Raw genomic sequence first — 21,393 nt, 5'->3', positions numbered from 1 at the left:
ACGTTGTTAATTTGTTGAAGGCATTGTTTGGATTTGCTCAGCCTTCATCTTTAGGATGAAAACTTAGGATCTAGGCTTCGATGGTTGGTTCCGGCGAATGCAACGCTTGACTGTAGTTCCCTTCCTAGAGGCATTGTTGCTGAAAAAATCTTTCTTGTTGTCCTTCTAGCGTGAAGAGATGAGTGGTGCGGATAATCGTTATTATAGTTTGTCAGCCGCTGTTATAGCTTTAGAATCCTAACCCCCCCACACCCCACCCCCGGTATAGCTTTAGTCTTGCATAGCTTTGCACTTTGACGAATTGATGCTTGATGTGTGTGTTGATGTTGTCTATGTGCATCCTAGTCATGAAGAGAGCGGAAGTTGCTTATGTTAGCACTGATGTATGTGCTAGAAGTGTCCTTCAAGTCGAATGAGGGGTCCATGTCATATCATTTCCTCTCCGAACCCTAGCGAGAGGCTTGGGGGCGTCGTGCCACTCCTTCTCCTTCACTGGTATGTCGTTGCCCCTCCTTCACCACTGGCATGTCGGTATGGTACTACGAGGAGGCCTCGATCTACCAAATCAAGATATAGTTTCTCTCCTTATGGTATTTTTAGGTTGACCTTCATTGTCAGTCGCTTCGACCCTTCCAGTGATGGTAACGATAGCATAAAGTAAAGCCATCTTCGGTGCCTTATCGTTGATGTTGGCGACGATGGTTGCCCGAGAAATAATATTCCTCGAGCATTCCCATCTCATGGTGTTGTCTGGCAGCGTCGATGGTTCACGGGTGTAGATTCCGGCCATCTGTTTTGGACAGTGATGCTGGGGTCATAGGATTTGTAATGCATCCGCGGCGGCATCCCTTTACAGGTGGGTCTTCCCGCCTCATCTTCGTCACATTAGCACGCTCCATGGTGTCGTCATGAGGCCTTTGAGATCTAATAGAGGTTGAGCTCTTGGATCTAAGGCTCTTTCGACTTTGAGAGTTTCTTTTCCAGGGTGATGGTCCGGTAGGACTGTGACCTTGATGACTTACCATCCGCGATCAATAAGGGTAAGTTGACTCCAGCTTGGAGCTGTTTGGGGTGATGCGCCATCAGCCGTATGAGAGGAAGAAGAAGGTTAGCCCTTGGGGACTTCAATGTAATTTTTTTCCAGGGTTTTTGCACTACTCGTTTGGACAACAGACAGTGCTTTTTCGAAGAAGGATACGTGTGTTGACATTCTGCTTCAGAATTGAGAGGTGCACTTTCAGTTGCAGGCTCCAAAATTTGAATTTCCAATTGCTCCTCTTCTACTAGTTAGTCAAGACATGCAAACCACCACCCACCTTTGACTTCCACCTCCCCACAACAAGCCAATAATGCGATGTGCTTACTCGACAAGACATTAGAAACAAGATATCATTTTCATACATAGGAACAGAGCTACTGAACCCAACTACTACAAGACAGACAGAATCTCTTGAAGGTGCCCGGTCTGTTGCATGCAACACTCCATAATGCCATCCCTCAACAGCAGCAAAAACACTCCACGATGCTATGTTGTAGTCGATCAGAATTTTAGGTAGTACATACACAATGCAATCAGATCTCACACTCGATCATCGTCTAGCTACACTTATTCGAAGCCTGGATCTCAATTTCCACAGATTTTACATCAGCATGGGTACGTACGTATGAAGTGTAACCAGACCGTAAACAAGATGATCTCCGTTCGGGACCGCCAAAAGAATCTCTCGTGGGGAACTCAACTGCTCGACTTAAGAACTACGCTCGCCCTTCTACTGAAACACATTTTACCTCCGGTGCTGGCCGACCGCCAGGTCCACCGCGCCGCGCCGCATGCCGTGGGCGGACAGCCGGTGATCGTACCCACCTTTGATGTTCAGGTCCAGCAGGAGCAGGTCCTCGTCCGTGGCGCATTTCACGTCCTCGCCGCCGTGGTAGAGCTGGAAGCCCAGGTTGCCGGCTCTGAGGCCGTCGTCGGACAAGGCCTTGGCCAGCTCCCCGCCGTTCTGCTGGCACGCCTGCGTCGCGTCGTCCATGAACCCCGAGAGAGCTAGGTTGAAGTCGGTGAGCTGCGACCTGGTTGTCTCTAGGGTTGCGTCTCCGCCTGCTTCGTACGAGAGGTTCTTCTGGGCCTTCTCCAGGATCGTCTGCAGGTACTTCCCTTGCGCCTCGATGCGCATTTGCAGCTTCTTCTGAACCTGCATGTGTAGCACAGGAGAATACTGATTGGTTAACACGTTGTGGTTCTGGAGGCAGGGATTTGGAGGAATGAGGCTCATGTTGACGATGGTTTGGACATGTTACCTCAAGCTGTTCGTGCAACTTCCTTTGGACTTCGATTTGATATCTCAATGCGTCCGCGAGTGGCGTTTCTCTGTTCCATGCAAAAGTGTTCAAGAAAAGAAATCATCAAAATAATATTGTATTTAGGGGCACCGCTTCAGAGAAGAATTGTGTGACATACAACCTACCAAACATGATTGATTTCAAAAATTTAAGACCATAATCAGGCCGGCGACATTTCATATGTTACTTGCTCGTCGAGTGTGAAGAAATACATAAACTGATCCGGTGTGCATAGACTGATCCGGCATTTTGTGTTACTCCTCTATTTTAGAGTTGTTTTTCTGAAGTACTTTAGGTGATGTCGGTATAAAATTTCGTTGTATGAACATAGTATTAATTAACACCTGATCTGCAGAAATGCATGCATAAGGCCATCTAGGAGTATATGCTTAAATAGTCAACAGATTGATGTCCCTATCCCATGACCTCACCGTCCAAATCATTGAAAGTCCATCACAATCAAGTAAGTTTATTCTTGCGTATAAACCAATATTAGTATTAGTATGTAAGAGTATAGCACGATGAATCGTCATATATAACTCCTATGTCAGCTGAAAGATGCTGCTAGTTCTCCCGTCCTGGTCATTCATGGTTAAACTAGAAATTAGACATGAACGAACGCGCTCTTGGTATAAGGTTGACTCACCCCGTAGTGTTATTCCCGGCGGACGGAACGTTGGGAGGCATCGCAGAGGAGAAACTGATGCCCTGTGCGGCGAAGGCTGTGCAAAGAGAAATCGAGGGCATGTGAGATTTGGAACAGGGAAAAGGTTGGAAACGAAAACCAAGATGCATCGACATCAAATGCTTTATCATGTTGTTTATTTCTTTTTAGAAAGTATAATCATGTCACCTCTTGCTTGGCACAGGGGTGCTTAATCTAAGTACTGCTTTTAGAAGGTACAGTGCGTGCATACCTCCTCTGTTGGTTTCGAAGCCTGTGTCTTTCTTGCTCTGCTTTCCCATCCTGTATTTCTGAAGATGACTCTTGAGGTGGTACAAGGTGAGCCCTTTCATGCCCATCAGTCTCAGCACCGACTTGGGCGTCGCCTCTGTCGACAGTAAAGTCAAATGAGAAACCAAGTCAAAACAGGAGCCTTGGTAACAACTAGTACTACTTGCGTATACATGGATGGATCAGAACAGAAAACAATCAAAAAATGGGGTCACAGATCGAGTGATCAACAGATGATCGTGATCAGGATACACGGATCTCTCCGGCGCTACAGCCTACAATTGTGTCAGAGAGTGCGTGCATGCATGCATGCTCGGCCCCTTTGGCCTTTACAGGCTACAGCGGCCGGCCGGGTGGGGCGGGCAAATGCTCCCACAAGCCGCCGGACATGAACATGAGCACGTGAGTGAGCTGGGCGATGCATGAGAGCTCGAGCAGACCGGCTGCTGGCGGCGGTGGCAAATTACTTGCGCGCATCACATGTATGCGTGGAGTGGAGAGGCTAGGCATGAGCAGAGGAGGAGGTGACTGGTTCTTACTGTCGGGCCCGCCGAGCTTGGTGACGGCCTCCACGAAGCGCTCGTGCAGGTCGGGCGTCCAGCGCAGCCGGGGCTTGGGGTCCCGCGACAGCACCACCCCGGCGCCCACGCCGTACCCCGCCCGCTCCATCCCCTCGAACATGATGATCTCCGGCGAGCTCTCGCCTCCGTCCGTCCACCTCGATCGCGCCTCCGGCCAGCTGCCGCCCTTCGCCTCCTAGTTAGCAAGCAAGCAAGCTAGCTAGCTAGCTTTCTCTCGTGGCCGATCAACTGGTGATGTATCTCCCGACGTAGCAAGGGCGGCTGCCTGTGTGTGCGTGCTGCAGCGCAGCTAGAGCCTAGAGCGCGAGCGCGAATCTGGTGCCGTGTGAAGTTGGCGTGGGAATTCGGCCAAGCCCGAGGAGGATTCGTGATGGGAATGTGTGCTGCTAGCTCGCTAGCTAGCTATATGGCCGGGCGTGGGCGGAGATAGAGACGCGGGGAGGAGGTGCGGTGCGGTGCGGCGATATGTAAGTAGACAGGTGGGGAGAGAGATGGGCGCCGAGGCGGGCGAGAGAGCATGAACCGAACCGAACCGAACCGGACGCCGGGCATCGCATCGCATGCCGCAGCATCGTGTGCGCTGCTCGGTCGATCATGCGTGCGGCGCGGCGCTTGGAATCTCGGGGAGCCTTGCGCTAGGGTGAGCTAGACAAACCGACCGAGCGCCAACCGGGGCGCGACGCGTGGAGGGCCGCCGGCGGCGTATGGCCGGCCGATCGGGCCCGGGAAGGGCGCGCGCCACGTGGTCGCCGCGGCCCCCGACACGGGCGGTTGCGCCATGTGTGCATGTGCGCCGCTGCCGCCGGGTCCCGGTCGTGCTGCTACGTACTCTACGTAGCTAGCGAGGCGAGGGAGGCGCTGTCTGTTGTTCCGATCGATCATGACGGACGCGCCTTTGTTTTTTGCTAAAGATGATCATTGCTCACTTGCTAGATTTTGCCTAAAGATCGTTGGCGATTGGGTGTCGCCTCGCCGGTCAATGATCACGACAACACGCATCGATAGCTCCATCGGCTCACCGCCGGGACCAAGGGAGGTCGACGGACCAAAACCAGGCCAAGCTAGCCTCGCTCTCCTAGGTCGAGGAAACTAACAGCTTGTAGCAGTAGCACACGTCGATGGAACTGGAACTCGTACGGTTCTGATCTATAGAAACCTCCACGGCGAATATTCCGGCGGCGGCGGCGCCGGCGAGTGGCCCGGCGGGGGCGGAGAGTGGAGGAGCGGCGGGGGCGAGAGAGACGCGGGGAGATGTTGGCGATGATGTCGCCTGGCCCCTCGCTCAGAGGGAATATTCGCGCCAACTTGGTTGCGACCGCCGCCCCCCACACGCTTTGCTTTTTTGCTTTTGCGCTTGTTCTTTTCTGTCCTCGCCTCCGTTCCGTCCGGCCTCGATAGCCAAGAGATGTCCGTCAGAAAGAAAAAAAAACAGCGAAGAGCGTATGGACTTTTTTTTTTGGAGTGTGTGCGTATGGATTGGACGGTACGTGACACAACAGTGTGTATGTGCGCGCGCCAAAAGTCTCTGAAAATGGTTTCGCCGCACGTCCAAGTCTGGACTGAAATCTGTATTAATGTCCGAGCCAGCTTTAATAATCTCAGGAAAAGAAAGTCTGGAACTGGAAAGCGGACGCAACGAGAACATTTTTATTTTCTTGAGCAACAATTTGAATTCACCATTAACAAAGTGACGACATATTCCGCAAAACAAAAACAAAGTGACGACGTATTTTTTTGGTGGGGTGCTCTAGTTTTCTTGTGTGGGCTTTATTTCGCGGATGAAATTTGAAAATGAAGATTTGATGTCAGCTGCTTCTGACCTATAAAGGAAACTACGTAACTTCATTTTATACACTTTGTTGGGCCTCCAAACGCATAGTTTTGTAGAACAACAGTAAATTCACTCAAGCGGATGAAATCACGTAGTTAGCAAACCACTTCAAAGTTGTGTTTCCAATCAATCTATTGAACCAACACCTTATGATATTATCGTTCAACCTTTATGCTAAGAGTACCTCAATGTCACCTCAAATATCCACAAGTTAATTATTAGAAAAACAACATGTAACCTCAAATCCAAAGTACTCAATCCAACATAAAGGACCTTCAAAGAGCAATATTCAATTCACCACAAAAAGAATAGAGATAGATGAACATCATAAGATCCAACTTTATTAATCAAGCTCATGATACAGTCAAGATCAAAATCCATCAAAAACATGAAAGAGAGAGATCAAATACATAACTACTGGTACAAATCCTCCCCCGAGGATGAACTACTAACACATCACCATGGAGGCAACAAGTTTGATGAAGAGACCTCCATGGATGGGTTCCCCCTCGGCAGAATGCCGGGAAAGGGCTTCAGATGAGATTGCTTCGAAACAGAGACTTGTGGCGACGATAAAATTGTTTTGGGTCTGGCCCCGAAGGTTTTGAAATATATGTGAACTTATAAGTCAGGAATTAGATCAAACAGAACTGCAGGGGGGCACTAGCCTGGATGACCCCGGCCCACCCAATCCCTCTCCCGGTCTCATTTCCTTCCACTGTGCCCCTTCTCCCCCTTGCTTTCCATCCGCACCCTCCACCTCCGCCGTCACTGCTGTACGTCTTTGGTCACCACAGAGGCATTGCCGAACGTCCGCAACCAGCACCAACACGCTCACTCGCCTCTATGATGGCGTTGTCCACCGTGAAGTCGTTTGTACCCAGGTACACTCCGCCCCTGTAGACGACCTCCATGAAGGACACCACGCTCGGCTGGTCTTCGATCAAATGCCATTGAGCTTATTTTCGAGCACTATGTCATTTTTAGAGTACGAAGGATGCCGAGCTACTCGATCATGGAGAATGAGTTGTTGTGCGATGCGTGGTTGGCCGTATTCGCAGATTTCGTAGGCAGTGGCAGAGGGGGGACCTTCTGGCACCAAGTGAATAAATCGTTTCACGCATGAAAGCACATTGCGCCCTACGACATGTACATCATTCAACAACGCAATGTGCAGTTGCTATCGTAGTGCTGGTACGCTATCCAAACTAGCGTCACCAAGTTTTGTAACGTGGTTCGTCAGCCGGAGGCAAGGTGGCCATTGCACACGATAGAGGACGAGATCGTAAGTTTTGCTTCCTCTTGCTCAACTTGTTGATTGATTCGTTCACTCAATGTTGTTGTACACATTATGTAGCCCGCACGTGCTACCATGATGTAACACATTTTAGAGGGACCGCCATTTACGTACACACACCGTTGGATGAAGCTCGAGGAGGAGTATGTGTGGGAGGGCATGATCCGTTGATGAAAAACTAGTTGGATATGCGGTTAATTAGTTGAATTTAAGACATTGTTGTACTAGACTTAATTTGCATGCTATGTATCGATAATTTATGCTATTTTTTATCCAAACTTTGATGAATATCGGCCGGTTTGCATGAACTTCGTCCGGTTAGTTCATATGCGGGTTGAAATGTATGCGGATAGCGTTGTATGATGGCCTCCCGCGCCGTATTCGCGGACTATTCCCTTTGTCCACGAATGAATGCGGGCAGAAATTTACGGATCACTGTTGGAGATGGCCTAATGGTGTGAAATGCTTGCAGCATTGGGGTCAGCATAAGATTCCCCTTGGAGCATATAGATTTGACTCATTTGAGGAGCCCACGTCTGGTTTTGTCTTTGTTCTGATTCCCGCTTTATATGCTCCTTGAAGCAAACTCCTCCCCCCGAGAATCGCATACTTAGGTTTGGGTTTTGGAACTAGAATCGTATGCTTAAAGGCAGACCGGCCGGCCAACAGTCTTCATCTGTTCCCATCGAGGTCGTAACACCCATCGCTAAGCACGTGCTTTCGCCATATTCCCTTCCAATCGAGCACACATGTAGCCGTACACATGCCTCGCTCTCCAGCCAGCGGTAACAATAGCCCTAACAATATATAATCACATCAGCTGTAAAAAGAAAATCGGTGCTATAGCCGATCAGCAGATTAGCAACAGCAGCAGAGAGCATCGTTCCATGTTAGCTTTGTTCCTTTTGCTGAGACCCTCACCAATCAGGTCAATCACGGACAAACACCAAGATATTTTCTGGTTGAGCCGAATCAAAATCTCCCTCCGGCCGGCCGGCCGGGTACGCATGTCTGGCGCATGCGCTGCATGCAAACCAAACGGAGGCTCTGATCTGATGGAGAGGGTGGTCGTCGTCGTCGCGCCGCTGCCAAGGGCCAAGGCGGCCGGCCAACCCACCCCACATGAACATATGCTGCGGCGTGGTCCGCGGCGGTACGACTTGTTTAAAAGGCCACATGCCGCCGCTGGCCGAGGAGGAGGGGGAGGAGGATCCGAGGGGGTCTGGTTGTTGGGTGGCGGTGCGGCAGCGGGTCAGAGGGTGAGCTGTGCGGGCGCGGCCGTGGGAGGCGGGGGAGAGGGAGGGGACACGGAATCTATTCGTTTACCGCCGCCTGCTTCGGCGGTCGCCTGCTGGTGCTGGTGCTGGTACGGTCGTCGTGGCGGACCGGCGAGCCTGGCGCTCGGCTGGCCGGCCGGCCGAGCCGGACTGCCCCGGGGGTGCGGTGCGCAACGCGACAAAGGGGCGGTGCGACCTCGGCCACGTGGGAGCGCTGTTCCTTGCGTGGGTCTTGGGGAAATGCACGGTCCTCTTCCCGGCTGCTCTCTGCCACCACTTTTTGGGTTGGATTAAATTACCCTTCTTCTAAAAGGAGGTCACTGCTGTATGCTGTTCGGCATCATGAGTTGGACCAAGATAGAGTGGCGTGTCTGAATTTTTGAACGAGTTACTGGAAAACATTCGGATCCTAATCCGATATCGGCATTGCGGACGGTGGACTTCTGTCACCCTGAAATGGTCTTCTTCAGAACGCAAGTTCAGTAGATTCAACCGAATGAGTCCCAAAGAGAAACAACAAATTAGGTCAGTTATAAGAGAATTTTTACATCAAACGAATGGATCTTATCTCAAGTTACAGGTAACCAGCAACGATGAGAATGAGATCGATCTTATACGATGTGTACTTATGTTCAGTTTCTGAAGAGTGGAATTACGGAAAGGCCCTCTGCTCAGCAAAGGGCGATTCTGGAAGAACATGACCTCTAAACCTTTTCTGGATGAGATGAATGCACACAAAGTAAAGGAAACACAGGCCAACAAAAGACACAGGAGGCATTTGTTAACGAGGTTCGGCAATGTGCCTACGTCCCCGGGAGCCGAATTGCGGCGGCTCCATCCGTATATTTCCTTATCCACAGTGAAGTCAGTACATCAGCAGTATATACCCAGGTATTTAGCCTATTATTCTGTACACTACACAGCTGCCCATAGAACCATATCCAGTTCAAGAGATTGTTCACGTTGTTGTCTTCATCGGATATGGGCGAAGCTGCTGCTGAACATGCCGGACTGTGAAGCCTTGGGTGCAGGCTTGGTTACCTCAGGAGTGCCAAACACGTTCCAGAAGCGGAGGGTCTCGTCCGCAGCAGCAGATGCTACCGTGCAACCATCAGGACTCTGCAATTCCACAGCATGACAAGATGATCAGGCAATGAACAAACAGGTTAACATGTTGATAGTATCTGTACAAAAAATGGCCAGAAAGATGTACCTGTGCCATGAAGAGGACACGGGAGGTATGGCCAGTGAGTTCAGCCATCTTGACCATGGAAGGGTACTTCCACAATGTCAGCTGGTTCTGGGTGAATCCGTGTGAGCTCAGCAGCTCTCTCTCATTCTTGTTCCACAGAAGGGAGCACACCTGCGACCCAGTATCAACAGAGTTGAGGCATGCACCGGTGTGTGTGTTCCAGAACTTGATGCAGCGGTCGCTGCCGCCACCGCCAGTTGCCAGCAGGTTGCTCTGGAATGGGCACCATGCGAGCGCCTTCACCGCAGCCATGTGGTCCTCAAGCCTGTGCAGCCACTGGTTGCGGCCTGCGGACGGCATGGAGGATGCCATCGACACGTCCCAAATGTGCAAAAGGTTGTCGTTGCCACCGCTCGCCAGTTGCTGCCCTGAGCCTGACCACTTGAGCCCGCACACCTCCTGGCTGTGCCCCTGGTACGTCTGCACGGCATGGTCCCTGATCCTTACGTCGTTGTTCACAATCCTACCGTCCATGCCGCCAGTCGTCAGGATGTTGTTGTTCCATGCCAGCGAACCGACCCTTGACTCATGCACACCTTTCAGAGTCCTCAACTGCATACAAAGAAGAAAATAACGATCACACACTAAGCATAGCAATTATATTAAAGGATTTATCAATTTTCATTAGATCTTATAGAAAGAGGTAGAATTTCTTCTTTTGCAGGGATTTCAGGAAAAAAGTCTCTTGTCATTTTTTTTATTCTATTAATGAACAGAATCCGAAGACAAGATTAGTTATTTTTCGTCTACGAATATCCAAATTTTGTAATTCAGCATCTGATCAAGCACATTCAGGCACATAAAAAACATTTTTTTAATGCTGGACAGTGTATAACTGTATACAAAGAAGAATGTAATTCAGCAGATCAAGCACATTCAGCAGATTAGCTATTCTTCGTCTACGAATATCCAAATTTTGTAATTCAGCATCTGATCAAGCGCATTCAGGCACATAAATAACATTTTTTTGATGCTGGACAGTGTATACAAAGAAGAATGTAATTCAGCATCTGATCAAGCACGTTTGGACACATAAATAACATTTTCTGACGCTGGACAGTGTATACTAACCAGGCGGTTGGAGCTGGTGTCCCAGAGCTGAATGTCAGACGAGTTGAGCCCAATAGCAAGATGGCGGCCATCAGGAGCCCAGCTGACGCTGGTGATGGGGCCATTGTCCTCCTCGACTGTCACAAGCTCAGATGTTGATCCACTGGATGCGTCCCACAAGTACATGGTGTCGCCCAGAGCAATGGACAACACGTTGCTGCTCCCCCAGTCCATCAGGTTGAGGTAGTAGTCGTCGACGAGGTCCGGTGCATCCAGAGTCCTCTCGGCAGACTGCAATTGTCAATCAGACATCACACATCAGTAACCACCACCACCAAATGCTACTACACCTATAGCTCCAACGCATTAGTAGAACCACAAGCGTGCGCATGCATACCTGGGGAATGTAGCGCCTCTGCTTGGCCGGCTTGGCCTGGTGAGAAGAAACCGTGTCGGCAGCGAAGACGTTTTCCGGCTCCGGCGGCTTGTTCCTGAAGGCGAGGATCCGCGTCCGGTTGTTGAGCAGCTTCTCCGCGAGAAGCCTCCGGTACGCCTCCTTGGAGGGGGACGCCGCGATGGCCGCCGCGTTCTCCTTGTCCTTCTTGGTCTCCGTGAGCAGGTAGTGCGCCATGTCCATGTCCATCGCTGACCGGTCCGGGATGAACCTGTCCCCCTGCGCGCACAGAGAGAGAAGAGGAGAAAAACACCATGTCAGTCAGGCATTCCATCGAACAGCTCGCGCGCAGAACGAATCCGCAGGATCTCGGGGCGGAGCAAACGACTTACGTAGCACTTGGCCGCCGGGTTGCGCGAGGTGGTGCTGAGCGGTGGCATGTAGGGGCGGGAGCCGGCCTCCTGGAGCGGCGGGCGCTGCACGGCGGCGGCGCTGTTCTTGCCGGAAGAGATCGAGTGGGAGCCTGCGTCCATGGTTAGAAGAAACAGAAGAAACAAACAGCAGAAATCGCAACAGAAATCACAGAAGTAAACGCGGATCAACAGATCGATCGGATGAGCAAGCAATCAACAGATCGGGAGCGAGAGAGGCGGCGGCGGCGAGCACGAGAGGGGGGAGGGAGAGAAGAAAGCCACGGATTGCTCGGTGACTTGTGAGGTTCAGGGATTTGACCGCGAGCTGTATTTGTAGGGATCGGCGGCGGGGGCGGACGCAACGGCTAGTCACCACGGAGAAGAGATTAGAGCCGTTGTTGCCCACGGTTTTAGGGTTTGGTACTGGGCTCTATGGGCCTTCCTTCCTCCCTCCCTGGGCCGGAATTTTTTTGAGGGGCTAAAAATTTATGGCTTTCTAAAAAGGATAGCTGATGTAAAACTTAGCAGTCAAGGTTCCCCTCAAAAATATGAAACTCAGTTGTCAAGATTTTATTATTTACCAAAGAAATGGCTAGGCTAATCTGGTACCAAATAAATGTACCACAGTATTCCGCCACGACGTCTCTGCTTGCGAATCATATGTTGGTACTAAGAAAGTTTATATACTCTGAGCACGCGTTGCGAATGTTCATCCAGTTTTTTTTAGGGAATGATCGTCTAGTACATTCCGTTTTTTTTGGACCGCAATAACCAACGAACATTCCCTGCCAAGCATGGCATTTGCGAACGTTTTTTTATGGCAGGTTCTTCAAACACACATAACAATTTCTCAAGAACACACGGCAAATTTTGGCAGTAGAGGATTTGTCAAATTGCCACGTTTGCTTGAAGAAATTGACATACTCCCAACGCATATATTGTCATGAAAATGTTCGCTTTGCCATGGTCCCTTAACGAAATTTACTGAATAACATTATTTCTATTAAGTTGGCATTCCGGTGTTGTTGAGTGTGCACAGAAGATTAGAAGTGAGCACCGAAAAAGGTGAGCACCGAGTAAAATCGAACTCGGTGACATGTCCCGACCAGCACGCCCATGACTAACTCGTGCCTGCACATGCATTGGCATCCATTCCCAAATCCAGAAACAGGAAAATGTTTTTCTTCACAAGAATATTCTTGCGTTACAGTACATGACAGCATCTAGAATAATTACAGGCCTTTTGTTTTTCTTTCTACCTGAACTTTGTTACAGGCTTTTCAAGCATCGGATCCGAAACAAGTGGCTGGGATCAAACCCCGCCCAGACGGTCTTCTCATGTCGATGCAGCGAGTAGTCGTATCGATGGTACAACGCCTCAGGGGTGCTCAAGGAAGAATCTGTCGACGACCTGCCATAGCACTCGAGATCTCTTCCTTCAGGTCGGTCAGTATCATCGAAGGGAAAGAGAATTATGCAACTAATCCCTCCCTCCCATAATATAAGAAGTTTTTGCAAGCTATGCCAAAATGTCTTATATTGTGGGACGGAGGGAGTAGATAATAATACCGTAATCTCCATCGGTTGGCAGGCAACCCATCACAAGATTGACCATGAACAAGTTCCAACATGGTTCTGTTGACAGATCGCTCAGTTCTCGCAGGCACAAAGCCACCCAAAGCATGGAGGTTGAACTCCTGTGCCTGTATCTCTTGGCTCCTGATCAGTCAAAAAGGATGAAAAGATAGGATCACAATGTCGTTACCGCATTAGCCAGGGTAGTTCCTTTGTCTTGTTATGTAGATGACTTTGAGAGCGGTTGCATGCTTCGGTTAAATGCACTTCTGCAGAAGAAATTCAGACAAAACATATGTATTTAGTTCCAAGAGATGTAGCTTCCAATTCCTAGTACAAGTATTATATGGAAAAGAACAATGGCTTCCAGATAATCCGCCAGCGATGAGCCTATTGTATAAAGAACATTTCTTGATAAAAAAATGTATGATGTACAAGCACAGGCATGATTAAATTGTACCCCCTCCGTCCCAAAATAAGTGTCTCAACTTTGTGTACTAGAGCTAGTACAAAGTTGAGACACTTATTTTGGGACGGAGGGAGTATGTGCTAACACGGTTAGCTCTCCTCAGATGCAGGATGACGCTCACCTTTTAAATTCTCCAATCTTTTAAGTAGTCGTACAGTTTGTTTCTCCTAGCGGAGTGTACCGGTACATGCATAAAATACGGAAGAATGGAGAAGGCATGACTTGCATTTCCCAACTTCCGGCTGGAAGAGTAACAGCAAAGATGCCAAGTTCAAAGAGTGTGAGTTTCCCATCTTTCAGGTCTTCTGTTCTTAATGATGAAGATATGATAGCCCTTAGCTTTGACGGTTTGACCTCCCTTGCACTGTCTAGAAGACACAATTAGGAAATGATTGCTATTTGACGTGTTCTGTTATATGCTCATAAGTTCTACATGAAGATCAAAAACTGTTGTTTCCATGCCTTCAGTCCTTCACATGCCAGTTACATTTTGCTTGCCAGTTCTCACCATAGTCTTCTCTAGTCCCTACATATTATTGGCATAGCACCCCAACTCGTTCTCAACAATGCTTTTGAGCTACTAGTTTCTGAGCAACATTTCCTTCATTTGATCTGGCAAGAAAGAATTAATCTTGGTAATGCTCTCTTCACATCTCTTTTCTTCAAGCTTTTAGTGCTACTGTCAAGACACACATCACCCCTACTTTTAAAGAATTAAAAAAAATCCTAGAAAAATGGGATCATAATGTTCTGCCTTTTGTTCAGAGAACTTACTTTTAGCTTTATAAGTTGAAACACTTTCAACAACTTCTGATTTCTTGCACTTTCTGAGAAAATTACAGCAACACGAGGGATATTTAGGTCACTACCCATGATTTTGTATTAGTCTCTGCTTATTAACTGGTGAGGTTAAGGTAGTTGAAGCACAAGCTACGAAGATTAATATTTATAGTATGATACCAATAAAGACACACTGGAGTTTGTTGGGTCTTGAGGAAGCAAAGAGACTTCATGTCTCGTCCAGTGTGCTAATACTGCTTCTCCTCATCGAAAGAAGAGACAACCAGATGCCTAGCTTAAACTCCACGTCTTTGCTTTCTTCCGAACAACCAACACGACCAAGGCGAGCTGCAGCCTTCTCTATCTAACAAACAGATTGTCTGTTTCATTCAAGTTGAGTAGCCTTTTTCCTAAATATGCATGCTTGAACCAATGATTTTCTCTATTTTAGATCCAAGCTATTTCAGTTGATCGCTTCTAACATGCTACTGTGTCATTTGTTCATCAGCTTCGTCTCTTCCATTTGGTTCCTTTTCCCCCAAAATTGTACTACTTTAAGATACATCTTTGAGGCTCCTTGGTTACTAACTTTTGTTGTTTTAGATCTTGACTGAAGGCACCAGAGGACAAAATGATTGCTGAGGGAGGTTATTTTGATGGTTCCAGAGATGCTATCCTCATGGCAGGATCACTGATTCATGATTCCCTGGACTCTATTTGTGACAGTACAGAGATTGCGCAAGGAAACTTCCACGGTCCCTCCTTTTTCATAGAAGATATATGCAATCCAACCAATCTTACCTCTGAGCCTGCACGAACTATCAACCATATACAACATCGGGCTGAATTTGACATGGATCAGGATCTTCACGGCCACATGATACAGGAGACCCAGGTAGAAACTTCAAATTGGGTTCCTGCAATGTTCGGTACCCAAAATCATATCATCAGTCAACAGTCAATTGAACAACAAATGGATGACTATGATGCTGCATCATATCCAGATGGTGCTCACACAACTGCACCTGATCTCCTAAATCTTCTACAGATCCCAAGGTACAGTATGACTACTGCATTCCCTTCGACAGAACATATCTTTGGTGATCCAGGGCAGAATGCTGGCAACCAATTGGACATCAACAATGATGTTCTGGGAAGAGCAATTCATGACAGTGGGATGATGCTCGGTGATTTAACTCTACCATTACAATATAATGGTAATCAATCTCACCTATTCAAGGATCTCTATCATTCACTTCCGCAAAGTTTTGGGCTGTTCTCCAGTGATGATGAGAGAGATCGGACGATGGGGGTAGTAGGAGCTGCAGGAAATATTCTCCAAGAGATAGACGGGAGGCAGTTTGGTAGTCCCAAACTGGGAAGAAGTAAGAAAGGTGGCTTTGGCAAGGCAAAAGCTAACTTTGCAACTGAAAAAGAGAGGAGGGAGCAGATAAATGTGAAATATGGGGCTTTAAGATCACTGCTGCCAAGCCCTACGAAGGTTTGTTCAACACATCTTCTCTAGATTTTAAATGATTTTTGGTTCTCACAGTTACTGATAAATCACTTAAATGGCAACTAATCACGTGAATTTTCTACAAAATTCGCTGTCTTTTATTAGTTTCCAGATGTGGCGCCATTTCAGTATGAAGCCAACAATATTTTCTAACAGTATAAAAAGAACCACTACCACTGGCATTTAGAAGGTCAAAACAAACCTGATTTTTTTTTTATGTTTTCATCACCAGCAAGCTTTTACAAAGTTTCCTAGCTACAAAGTCCACCTAATATAAGTTCCACATAGATGGCATACGTTATGTTGGGGAAAGTGTATGCTGGACCTTTCTGTAGGTGCATACTGGAGTTCTCGGTGGATTTAGTTGAAAAATTGATGTGCATAGATCATTAGTATCCAAAGACAACAAATTCGAATGCAACTCCTTTGTTTATGCAGCATAAATACATTACCATTGTTAGATTTTTAGGATCTGTCACTTTTTGCTTAACCGAAGATAAAACAGTTGTGAAACACTGAAGATAAAACAGTTGTGAAACAGAAAAATAATCTTACATAGATCAAATGGGATTTGATTTGACATATACAGCATTACCTTATCACCAACCATACTGATCCTTAAGAGGTATCTTCCGGCTATCTAAGGCAAATAAGACAAATGGAATCATGACAAAATCTTTTTAAATTGTGTACACTTCTTGTATTTCTCGTGAATGTGATGTTATGGGTTATTACAATATTTTTCTTTAGAATGACCGAGCCTCTATAGTTGGAGATGCCATCGAATACATCAATGAGCTGAACAGAACATTGAAGGAACTGACAAGTTTGGTGGAAGGCGATACCAAACATAGGATGAAGATGCTTAAGTTGGATGACGCAGCACGTGACAACGGAGAAAGTTCGTCGCTGCAGCAAGTGAAGGACGATCAAGACAGTCAGCTGAATGGAGCTATAAGGAGCTCATGGATACAAAGGAGGTCCAAGGAATGCCATGTTGATGTCCGCATAGTTGGTAATGAGATCAACATCAAGTTCACTGAAAAGAAGAAGACTAATTCTTTGCTTTGTGCTGCAAAGGTTATTGATGAGTTTCGTCTTGAACTCATCCATGTTGTTGGGGGGATTATTGGAGATCAACGTATATTCATGTTCAACACAAAGGTAACAATCAGATTTCTTTACTCAAAGCAACACATTGGCCCTCTTCCCCGTTTCTACTGTATTATCACACATGGTGGTACCATTCTGCTTGACATCTCTTACCTACTGTGCAGATATCTGAGGGCTCCTCGGTCTATGCCAGTGCGTTGGCTTCGAAGCTCCTCCGAGCTATGGAGATGGAGCATCTCGCTGTTGATATCTTCAGTTAGCTCAGCCACCATGACGGAGATTCACTGGTGCACCACAATGGTCCATTATGTTAGCATCTACCATTACCAAAGTGTGAGCTTACTAGAAGTAACTAGCCGACCTAGAAAAAACTTTATCTTCAGTGAGTGCTGCTGAATTTTATTTTATTTTTCACGAACTGTCTTGCACACTCGCTGTAATGATCTGATGCTTCTGATTTAGCATTTTCTGGCACTATCACCCACTGCTATTTATACCCATTACTACCCACTTTGATTGTATAGCAGAAAGAATTCACAAAAAGTAAAATGCATCACAAGTCCTAAAACTATCATAGGTGTGTCAGTTTAGTCCTATAACTTTCAAACTGCACTTTTGGGTCCTAAAACTATCGAAAGTATGTCAGTTTAGTCCTATAACTTCGAAACTGCACTTTTGGGTCCTAAAACTATTGGAGGTGTGTCATATTTAGTCCCATAACTTCAAAATTGCAGTTTTGGGTCTCAAAACTATGTATGTTTGTTCATCTGAGGTCCTAATCTTGCATGGCCACCATCCATGGTGCATTTTTTCAAATGAGCCCTTTGTATGTGTTTATATCCCCCAAAGTGGTACATACACTTGCACGTTGCAGTGTGTCCTGCAACCTGCATGCCCACCACCTCCATGGCCATGAGCTGCACGGTAGCCTCCCTGAGAGGTTTGGCGTGACCGTCGGGGAGACCCCGAGCTAGTCGGCATGAAGGACGACATCCCTCTCCCTCGACGAGGCCGCCGGGGAGATCCCGAGCCAATTGGGATGGAGTACGCCATCCCACCTCTCTCTCTCTCTCTCTCTCTCTCTCTCTCTCTCTCTCTCTCTCTCTCTCTCTCTCTCTCTCTCTCTCTCTCTCTCTCTGTTTGATGATATCGTCGTTGCCCCGACACCCTTGCCGTACAGTTGGCCGTGCAGGCTGTTGTTTGGGCACGAGCATGGTCATAGGTGGTGAGCTGTCGGGCGACACAGAGGAGTGCGCGGAAACTGCAAAGCTGGCGCAGAGGTCATCGAGAGTGACACAACCCTAGCAGTAGCCATAGGTGGGTAGCAATTGGACGTTGTGCGACATGTCGTTCTGCTGCTGTTGGGGGAGGCTGAGATGACCGGTCTACTCTCCTCGCTGGAGCTCAAACCATCATTCCACTGATGGCCTCTGTACCGTCGCCTCTGAGCATTCTGTGCATGGGAGAAGATGAGCGCGTGAGAATGAGGCGAGACAACGCTCTATTTTTTTTTTGCATATTTACCTGGTGGGCCCATTGGGTCAGGTCAACGTGGCTACAATCCAAGCATTTCCAAGTGACACGTTGGTGGGTCAATGCTAACCATGCAAGCTTAGGACCTAAGAGGAAGAAACTTACATAGTTTTGGGACCCACAACTACTGTTTCAAAGTTATAGGACTAAACTGACACACCTTTGATAGTTTTAGGACCCAAAAGTGCAGTTTCGAAGTTATAGGACTAAACTGACACACCTCTAATAGTTTTAGGACCCAAAAATGCAGTTTCAAAGTTATAGGACTAAACTGACACACCTCCGATAGTTTTAGGACTTATGATGCATTTTACTCATTCACAAATTAACTTGCACATGCCTTGGGTTGCAACACTTGCTGCAAAATTGAGTCTAAAAGGGGGGATGGGACTGGTGCTTTAGATACTTACCACCTTGAGCCCATCATCTGAATGCGGGCCACTCTTCATCGCTCGCCCGACCGACCCATGGAACACCCGCTGCACGCGTATCGGCGAGATCTGGATGAAACGCATCGAGCAATCTGATCGTAAGTAATGCAGGTGATGAGGAAGGGGGTGGTATTGGCATTACCAGTCGGATTGATTCGGGCTGCCTGCGTCCGTACCAGCAAGATCGGCGGCGCTGCGGGGGTGGGAGAAACTGGGGCGGCAGAGTGGGGTGGTTGAGCATGGTTTTTTCGGTCAGGATCTGCCAGGACTTCACTCTTCAGGAGAGGAAGAAGGCATATGGTTTCACATGAGCTTGGGATTAATGTCCGGTGAGAACGTACTTGGTCGCGGGTAGCAGCTGCCACTGACTGCGGTGGCCGGCGGCGGAAAAGAGTCGTCGTCCGCGTCTTGGCGCCCGTGTTTTAGGGCAGGGCCGGAGCCCGCAGAGTAAAATCGGTGAAAACCACCACGTTTGTGACCAAGGCCAAGTCAACGGGCGACCCCAAAAAAAACTGGTCGAGACAAATGGGACGGCCCAGGGAACCAAATCTTGTCCGTCTCGGACTAAATCTATATCTATACTATTATTAAAAGAGCAAACATAAACTCCTCTAAAACCACACAACAAACTGTACATGGAATAATCAGGACCTTCTAATTAAATTAACTTAAACATATCCTACCGTCCATATTATGCCAATGGTCAGCGAAATAGATCAACGTCTCAGATTAAATGTTCTGCCAAGCAGACGCTATCGTCGGCCAATTCTCCGCGCTCCGCATCCCTCGATCCCGCGGCCCACCTGCCTGATTTATGAAACAAAATGTAGTGCATGATCTCCCTCGCTTGCATGATTCCCTTAATTATGGAAACAACCAAAGATTTTTCTTGTTTCTCTCCACTTCTGTCTCCCAAAAATAACTGCTCCCTCCCCTCGCCCCGCTCACCTCTCCCCACGGCCGCGTCGTGTCCACCGCCGCCCCCACGCGACGCAGGCGGGGATCTCCTCCCAAGTTCCCCTCTTCTCCCTCTTCACCATCCCACACGATAAGCGGGCAGCAGAGGACGAAAATGGCGACCACCATCTCTCTCCTCTCCCTCGCCCCGCTCCGACTCACCCACCGCTGCCTCCTCTCCCTCACCTCCGGCAGGCCTCACGTTTCCATACGCTCGCCTCGAAGGACGCAGCCGCCTCAACCGTCTCCGGGCCCGGAGTGGGCGCGAGGAGTAGGCTGCTCTTGGTGCTCTACCGGGCGCTCATGGACGAGGAGCAAGACTGTCGCGAGTGCGCCCAGGTGCAGCACAAGGGCATCGAGGCGGACATCCTGCTGCTTTCTCCACCCCTCGCCGTCGCCTCTCCGGAACTTCCTCTGGCATGGGGACATCCTGCTGCTGTCTCCACCCCGTCCAGTCTTCGTCCGGCCTTCTTATCTCCTCCCTCTCTTTGAGGTATGCATGAGCAGCTAGATGGGTTGTTTCTTCTCATCCACTGCGGCCTCAATTCTCTTTCTTTTTAAACCAAATCGATCAATTCGAGTAGGGTAGGGATGGGGCCTTCACACGATTTCTATGCCAGATCCGCCCCTGGGTGTATTGTCCATGGTAGGATCATGCATGTTGTTGTGTTCCTTGATTCCATCTTCTGGATGATATGTGTATGATTGGTTCGGTGTCTTATCTTGCGTGGTTGCAAATTTCAGGGATCTTTTACAATGGATGATGCGTGATAGCTTGGTGCTTTTTATTATGGTAATACTAATAATTACTACTATGCATCTGAATACCCTCATGCGTACAATTGTTGTATGTTTCAGGAAAATATCAACTATTGATTTCCTCCTGATTAGCAACTCCATTGATGTGTTATATGTATTATCATCAATTCGTCATTTTGATAGATAGATTATAACACCGCTGCTCTTTGTAGATTTTGAATGAAGGAGAGAAGTTGAACCATTGGGAAGAGAAAAGCGGCCGTTAGGCCACCCCCTAGGAAGTGGATGGACAAACTCGATACGGTCTTTTCCTGCCCATTCTGCAATCATGGGAGCAGCGCTGAATGCCGGATGATAGTACCATCTTCACGTATTTTTACTATTAGTTGGTTGATACTAGACGGTTATCTATCCATTCAAAATTGTGACTGGCCTTCATTTTTCTTCAGTGATACGAAGAACCTGATTAGTGAGGCTAATTGTCAAATCTGCCAGGAAAGCTTCAGCACCACTGCAAAGAAGTTCAACCTACCACATTATTTTCTTGTTAATGTATTTTAATTAAGCTATCTTATCTTAAGTGAATTATTCTGCCGAGGGTCAAGAACTATCCTGGGCAATGTTAAATATATATAGCAATGCATATTTGCCCTATTCCGCATGGAGTAAAATTTAGCATAGCATTACAGTTATGTTGGAACCTTCTGAATTTCGTAGAAACACAAGCTGCTAGCATAGTGGTGTGTAGGGGGAGGCCTGGAGCAGACATGTGATTGTTTTGCCGGGGCAGATATCAGGCACATCTGCAGGCAGCAGACTGTAGGCAAGGGCACATGGCAGTGTAGCGACATGGCCGGTGGCTTGCTG

At 48.0% G+C, this 21,393-nt stretch overlaps 3 protein-coding genes and 2 long non-coding RNA genes across 11 annotated transcripts; 2 read left to right on the top strand and 3 right to left on the bottom strand.

Moving 5' to 3' along the window:
* Nucleotides 1-1,378: 1,378 nt before the first annotated feature.
* Nucleotides 1,379-4,325, bottom strand: LOC119317541 (myb family transcription factor PHL11-like). Of its 2 annotated transcripts, none has more exons than XM_037592014.1 (5): nt 3,838-4,325; nt 3,261-3,395; nt 2,990-3,065; nt 2,302-2,371; nt 1,379-2,195 (listed from the first exon to the last, which is right to left on the bottom strand). In XM_037592014.1, exons 1-5 carry the CDS (start codon nt 3,977-3,979, stop codon nt 1,785-1,787), a joined length of 834 nt encoding a protein of 277 aa, XP_037447911.1. In that variant the 5' UTR covers nt 3,980-4,325; the 3' UTR covers nt 1,379-1,784. The 2 variants fall into 2 exon arrangements, with proteins under 2 accessions (XP_037447911.1, XP_037447912.1); XM_037592015.1 differs by having other exon boundaries at nt 3,264-3,395.
* Nucleotides 4,326-9,038: 4,713 nt separating this feature from the next.
* On the bottom strand, nt 9,039-11,757 carry LOC119317540 (cell division cycle 20.2, cofactor of APC complex-like). The gene is made up of 5 exons (XM_037592013.1): nt 11,373-11,757; nt 10,984-11,259; nt 10,608-10,877; nt 9,498-10,088; nt 9,039-9,403 (listed from the first exon to the last, which is right to left on the bottom strand). Exons 1-5 carry the CDS (start codon nt 11,511-11,513, stop codon nt 9,257-9,259), a joined length of 1,425 nt encoding a protein of 474 aa, XP_037447910.1. The 5' UTR covers nt 11,514-11,757; the 3' UTR covers nt 9,039-9,256.
* A 746-nt stretch (nt 11,758-12,503) lies between these two features.
* On the bottom strand, nt 12,504-19,260 carry LOC119317539. 3 transcript variants are annotated; one of them, XR_005153665.1, is made up of 5 exons: nt 18,953-19,260; nt 18,790-18,879; nt 17,000-17,130; nt 15,019-15,134; nt 12,504-13,237 (listed from the first exon to the last, which is right to left on the bottom strand). It is a non-coding gene; the product is annotated as an uncharacterized LOC119317539 (long non-coding RNA). The 3 variants fall into 3 exon arrangements; XR_005153666.1 differs by lacking the exon at nt 12,504-13,237 and having other exon boundaries at nt 18,953-19,069; nt 19,152-19,260; XR_005153667.1 differs by lacking the exon at nt 12,504-13,237 and having other exon boundaries at nt 18,987-19,260.
* Nucleotides 13,563-17,307, top strand: LOC119317538 (transcription factor EAT1-like). 4 transcript variants are annotated; one of them, XM_037592010.1, is made up of 4 exons: nt 13,563-14,072; nt 14,821-15,718; nt 16,484-16,897; nt 17,011-17,307. In XM_037592010.1, exons 2-4 carry the CDS (start codon nt 14,849-14,851, stop codon nt 17,104-17,106), a joined length of 1,380 nt encoding a protein of 459 aa, XP_037447907.1. In that variant the 5' UTR covers nt 13,563-14,072; nt 14,821-14,848; the 3' UTR covers nt 17,107-17,307. The 4 variants fall into 4 exon arrangements, with proteins under 4 accessions (XP_037447907.1, XP_037447905.1, XP_037447906.1 ...); XM_037592008.1 differs by lacking the exon at nt 13,563-14,072 and adding an exon at nt 14,083-14,610; XM_037592011.1 differs by lacking the exon at nt 13,563-14,072 and adding an exon at nt 14,630-14,743.
* Nucleotides 19,261-20,189: 929 nt separating the features above from the next.
* On the top strand, nt 20,190-20,817 carry LOC119316792. The gene is made up of 3 exons (XR_005153314.1): nt 20,190-20,260; nt 20,512-20,560; nt 20,739-20,817. It is a non-coding gene; the product is annotated as an uncharacterized LOC119316792 (long non-coding RNA).
* The last annotated feature ends 576 nt before the right edge of the window (nt 20,818-21,393 follow it).

This window comes from Triticum dicoccoides, chromosome 6A (genome assembly GCF_002162155.2).
Source record: "Triticum dicoccoides isolate Atlit2015 ecotype Zavitan chromosome 6A, WEW_v2.0, whole genome shotgun sequence".
Classification (NCBI taxonomy): domain Eukaryota; kingdom Viridiplantae; phylum Streptophyta; class Magnoliopsida; order Poales; family Poaceae; genus Triticum; species Triticum dicoccoides.
This window is presented reverse-complemented; position numbering and strand designations above follow the sequence as displayed.

Coding starts and splice junctions, on each gene's coding strand:
- LOC119317541 (XM_037592014.1), bottom strand. CDS start 3,979: ATGTTCGAGGGGATGGAGCGGGCGGGGTACGGCGTGGGCGCCGGGGTG. Junction 3,066..3,260: donor CTTCGAAACCAACAGAGGAG/GTATGCACGCAC, acceptor CTCTTTGCACAG/CCTTCGCCGCACAGGGCATC. Junction 2,196..2,301: donor AGTTGCACGAACAGCTTGAG/GTAACATGTCCA, acceptor CTACACATGCAG/GTTCAGAAGAAGCTGCAAAT.
- LOC119317538 (XM_037592010.1), top strand. CDS start 14,849: ATGATTGCTGAGGGAGGTTATTTTGATGGTTCCAGAGATGCTATCCTC. Junction 15,719..16,483: donor TGCTGCCAAGCCCTACGAAG/GTTTGTTCAACA, acceptor ATTTTTCTTTAG/AATGACCGAGCCTCTATAGT. Junction 16,898..17,010: donor TATTCATGTTCAACACAAAG/GTAACAATCAGA, acceptor CCTACTGTGCAG/ATATCTGAGGGCTCCTCGGT.
- LOC119317540 (XM_037592013.1), bottom strand. CDS start 11,513: ATGGACGCAGGCTCCCACTCGATCTCTTCCGGCAAGAACAGCGCCGCC. Junction 11,260..11,372: donor ACCCGGCGGCCAAGTGCTAC/GTAAGTCGTTTG, acceptor CTGTGCGCGCAG/GGGGACAGGTTCATCCCGGA. Junction 10,089..10,607: donor ACACCAGCTCCAACCGCCTG/GTTAGTATACAC, acceptor CTTTGTATGCAG/TTGAGGACTCTGAAAGGTGT.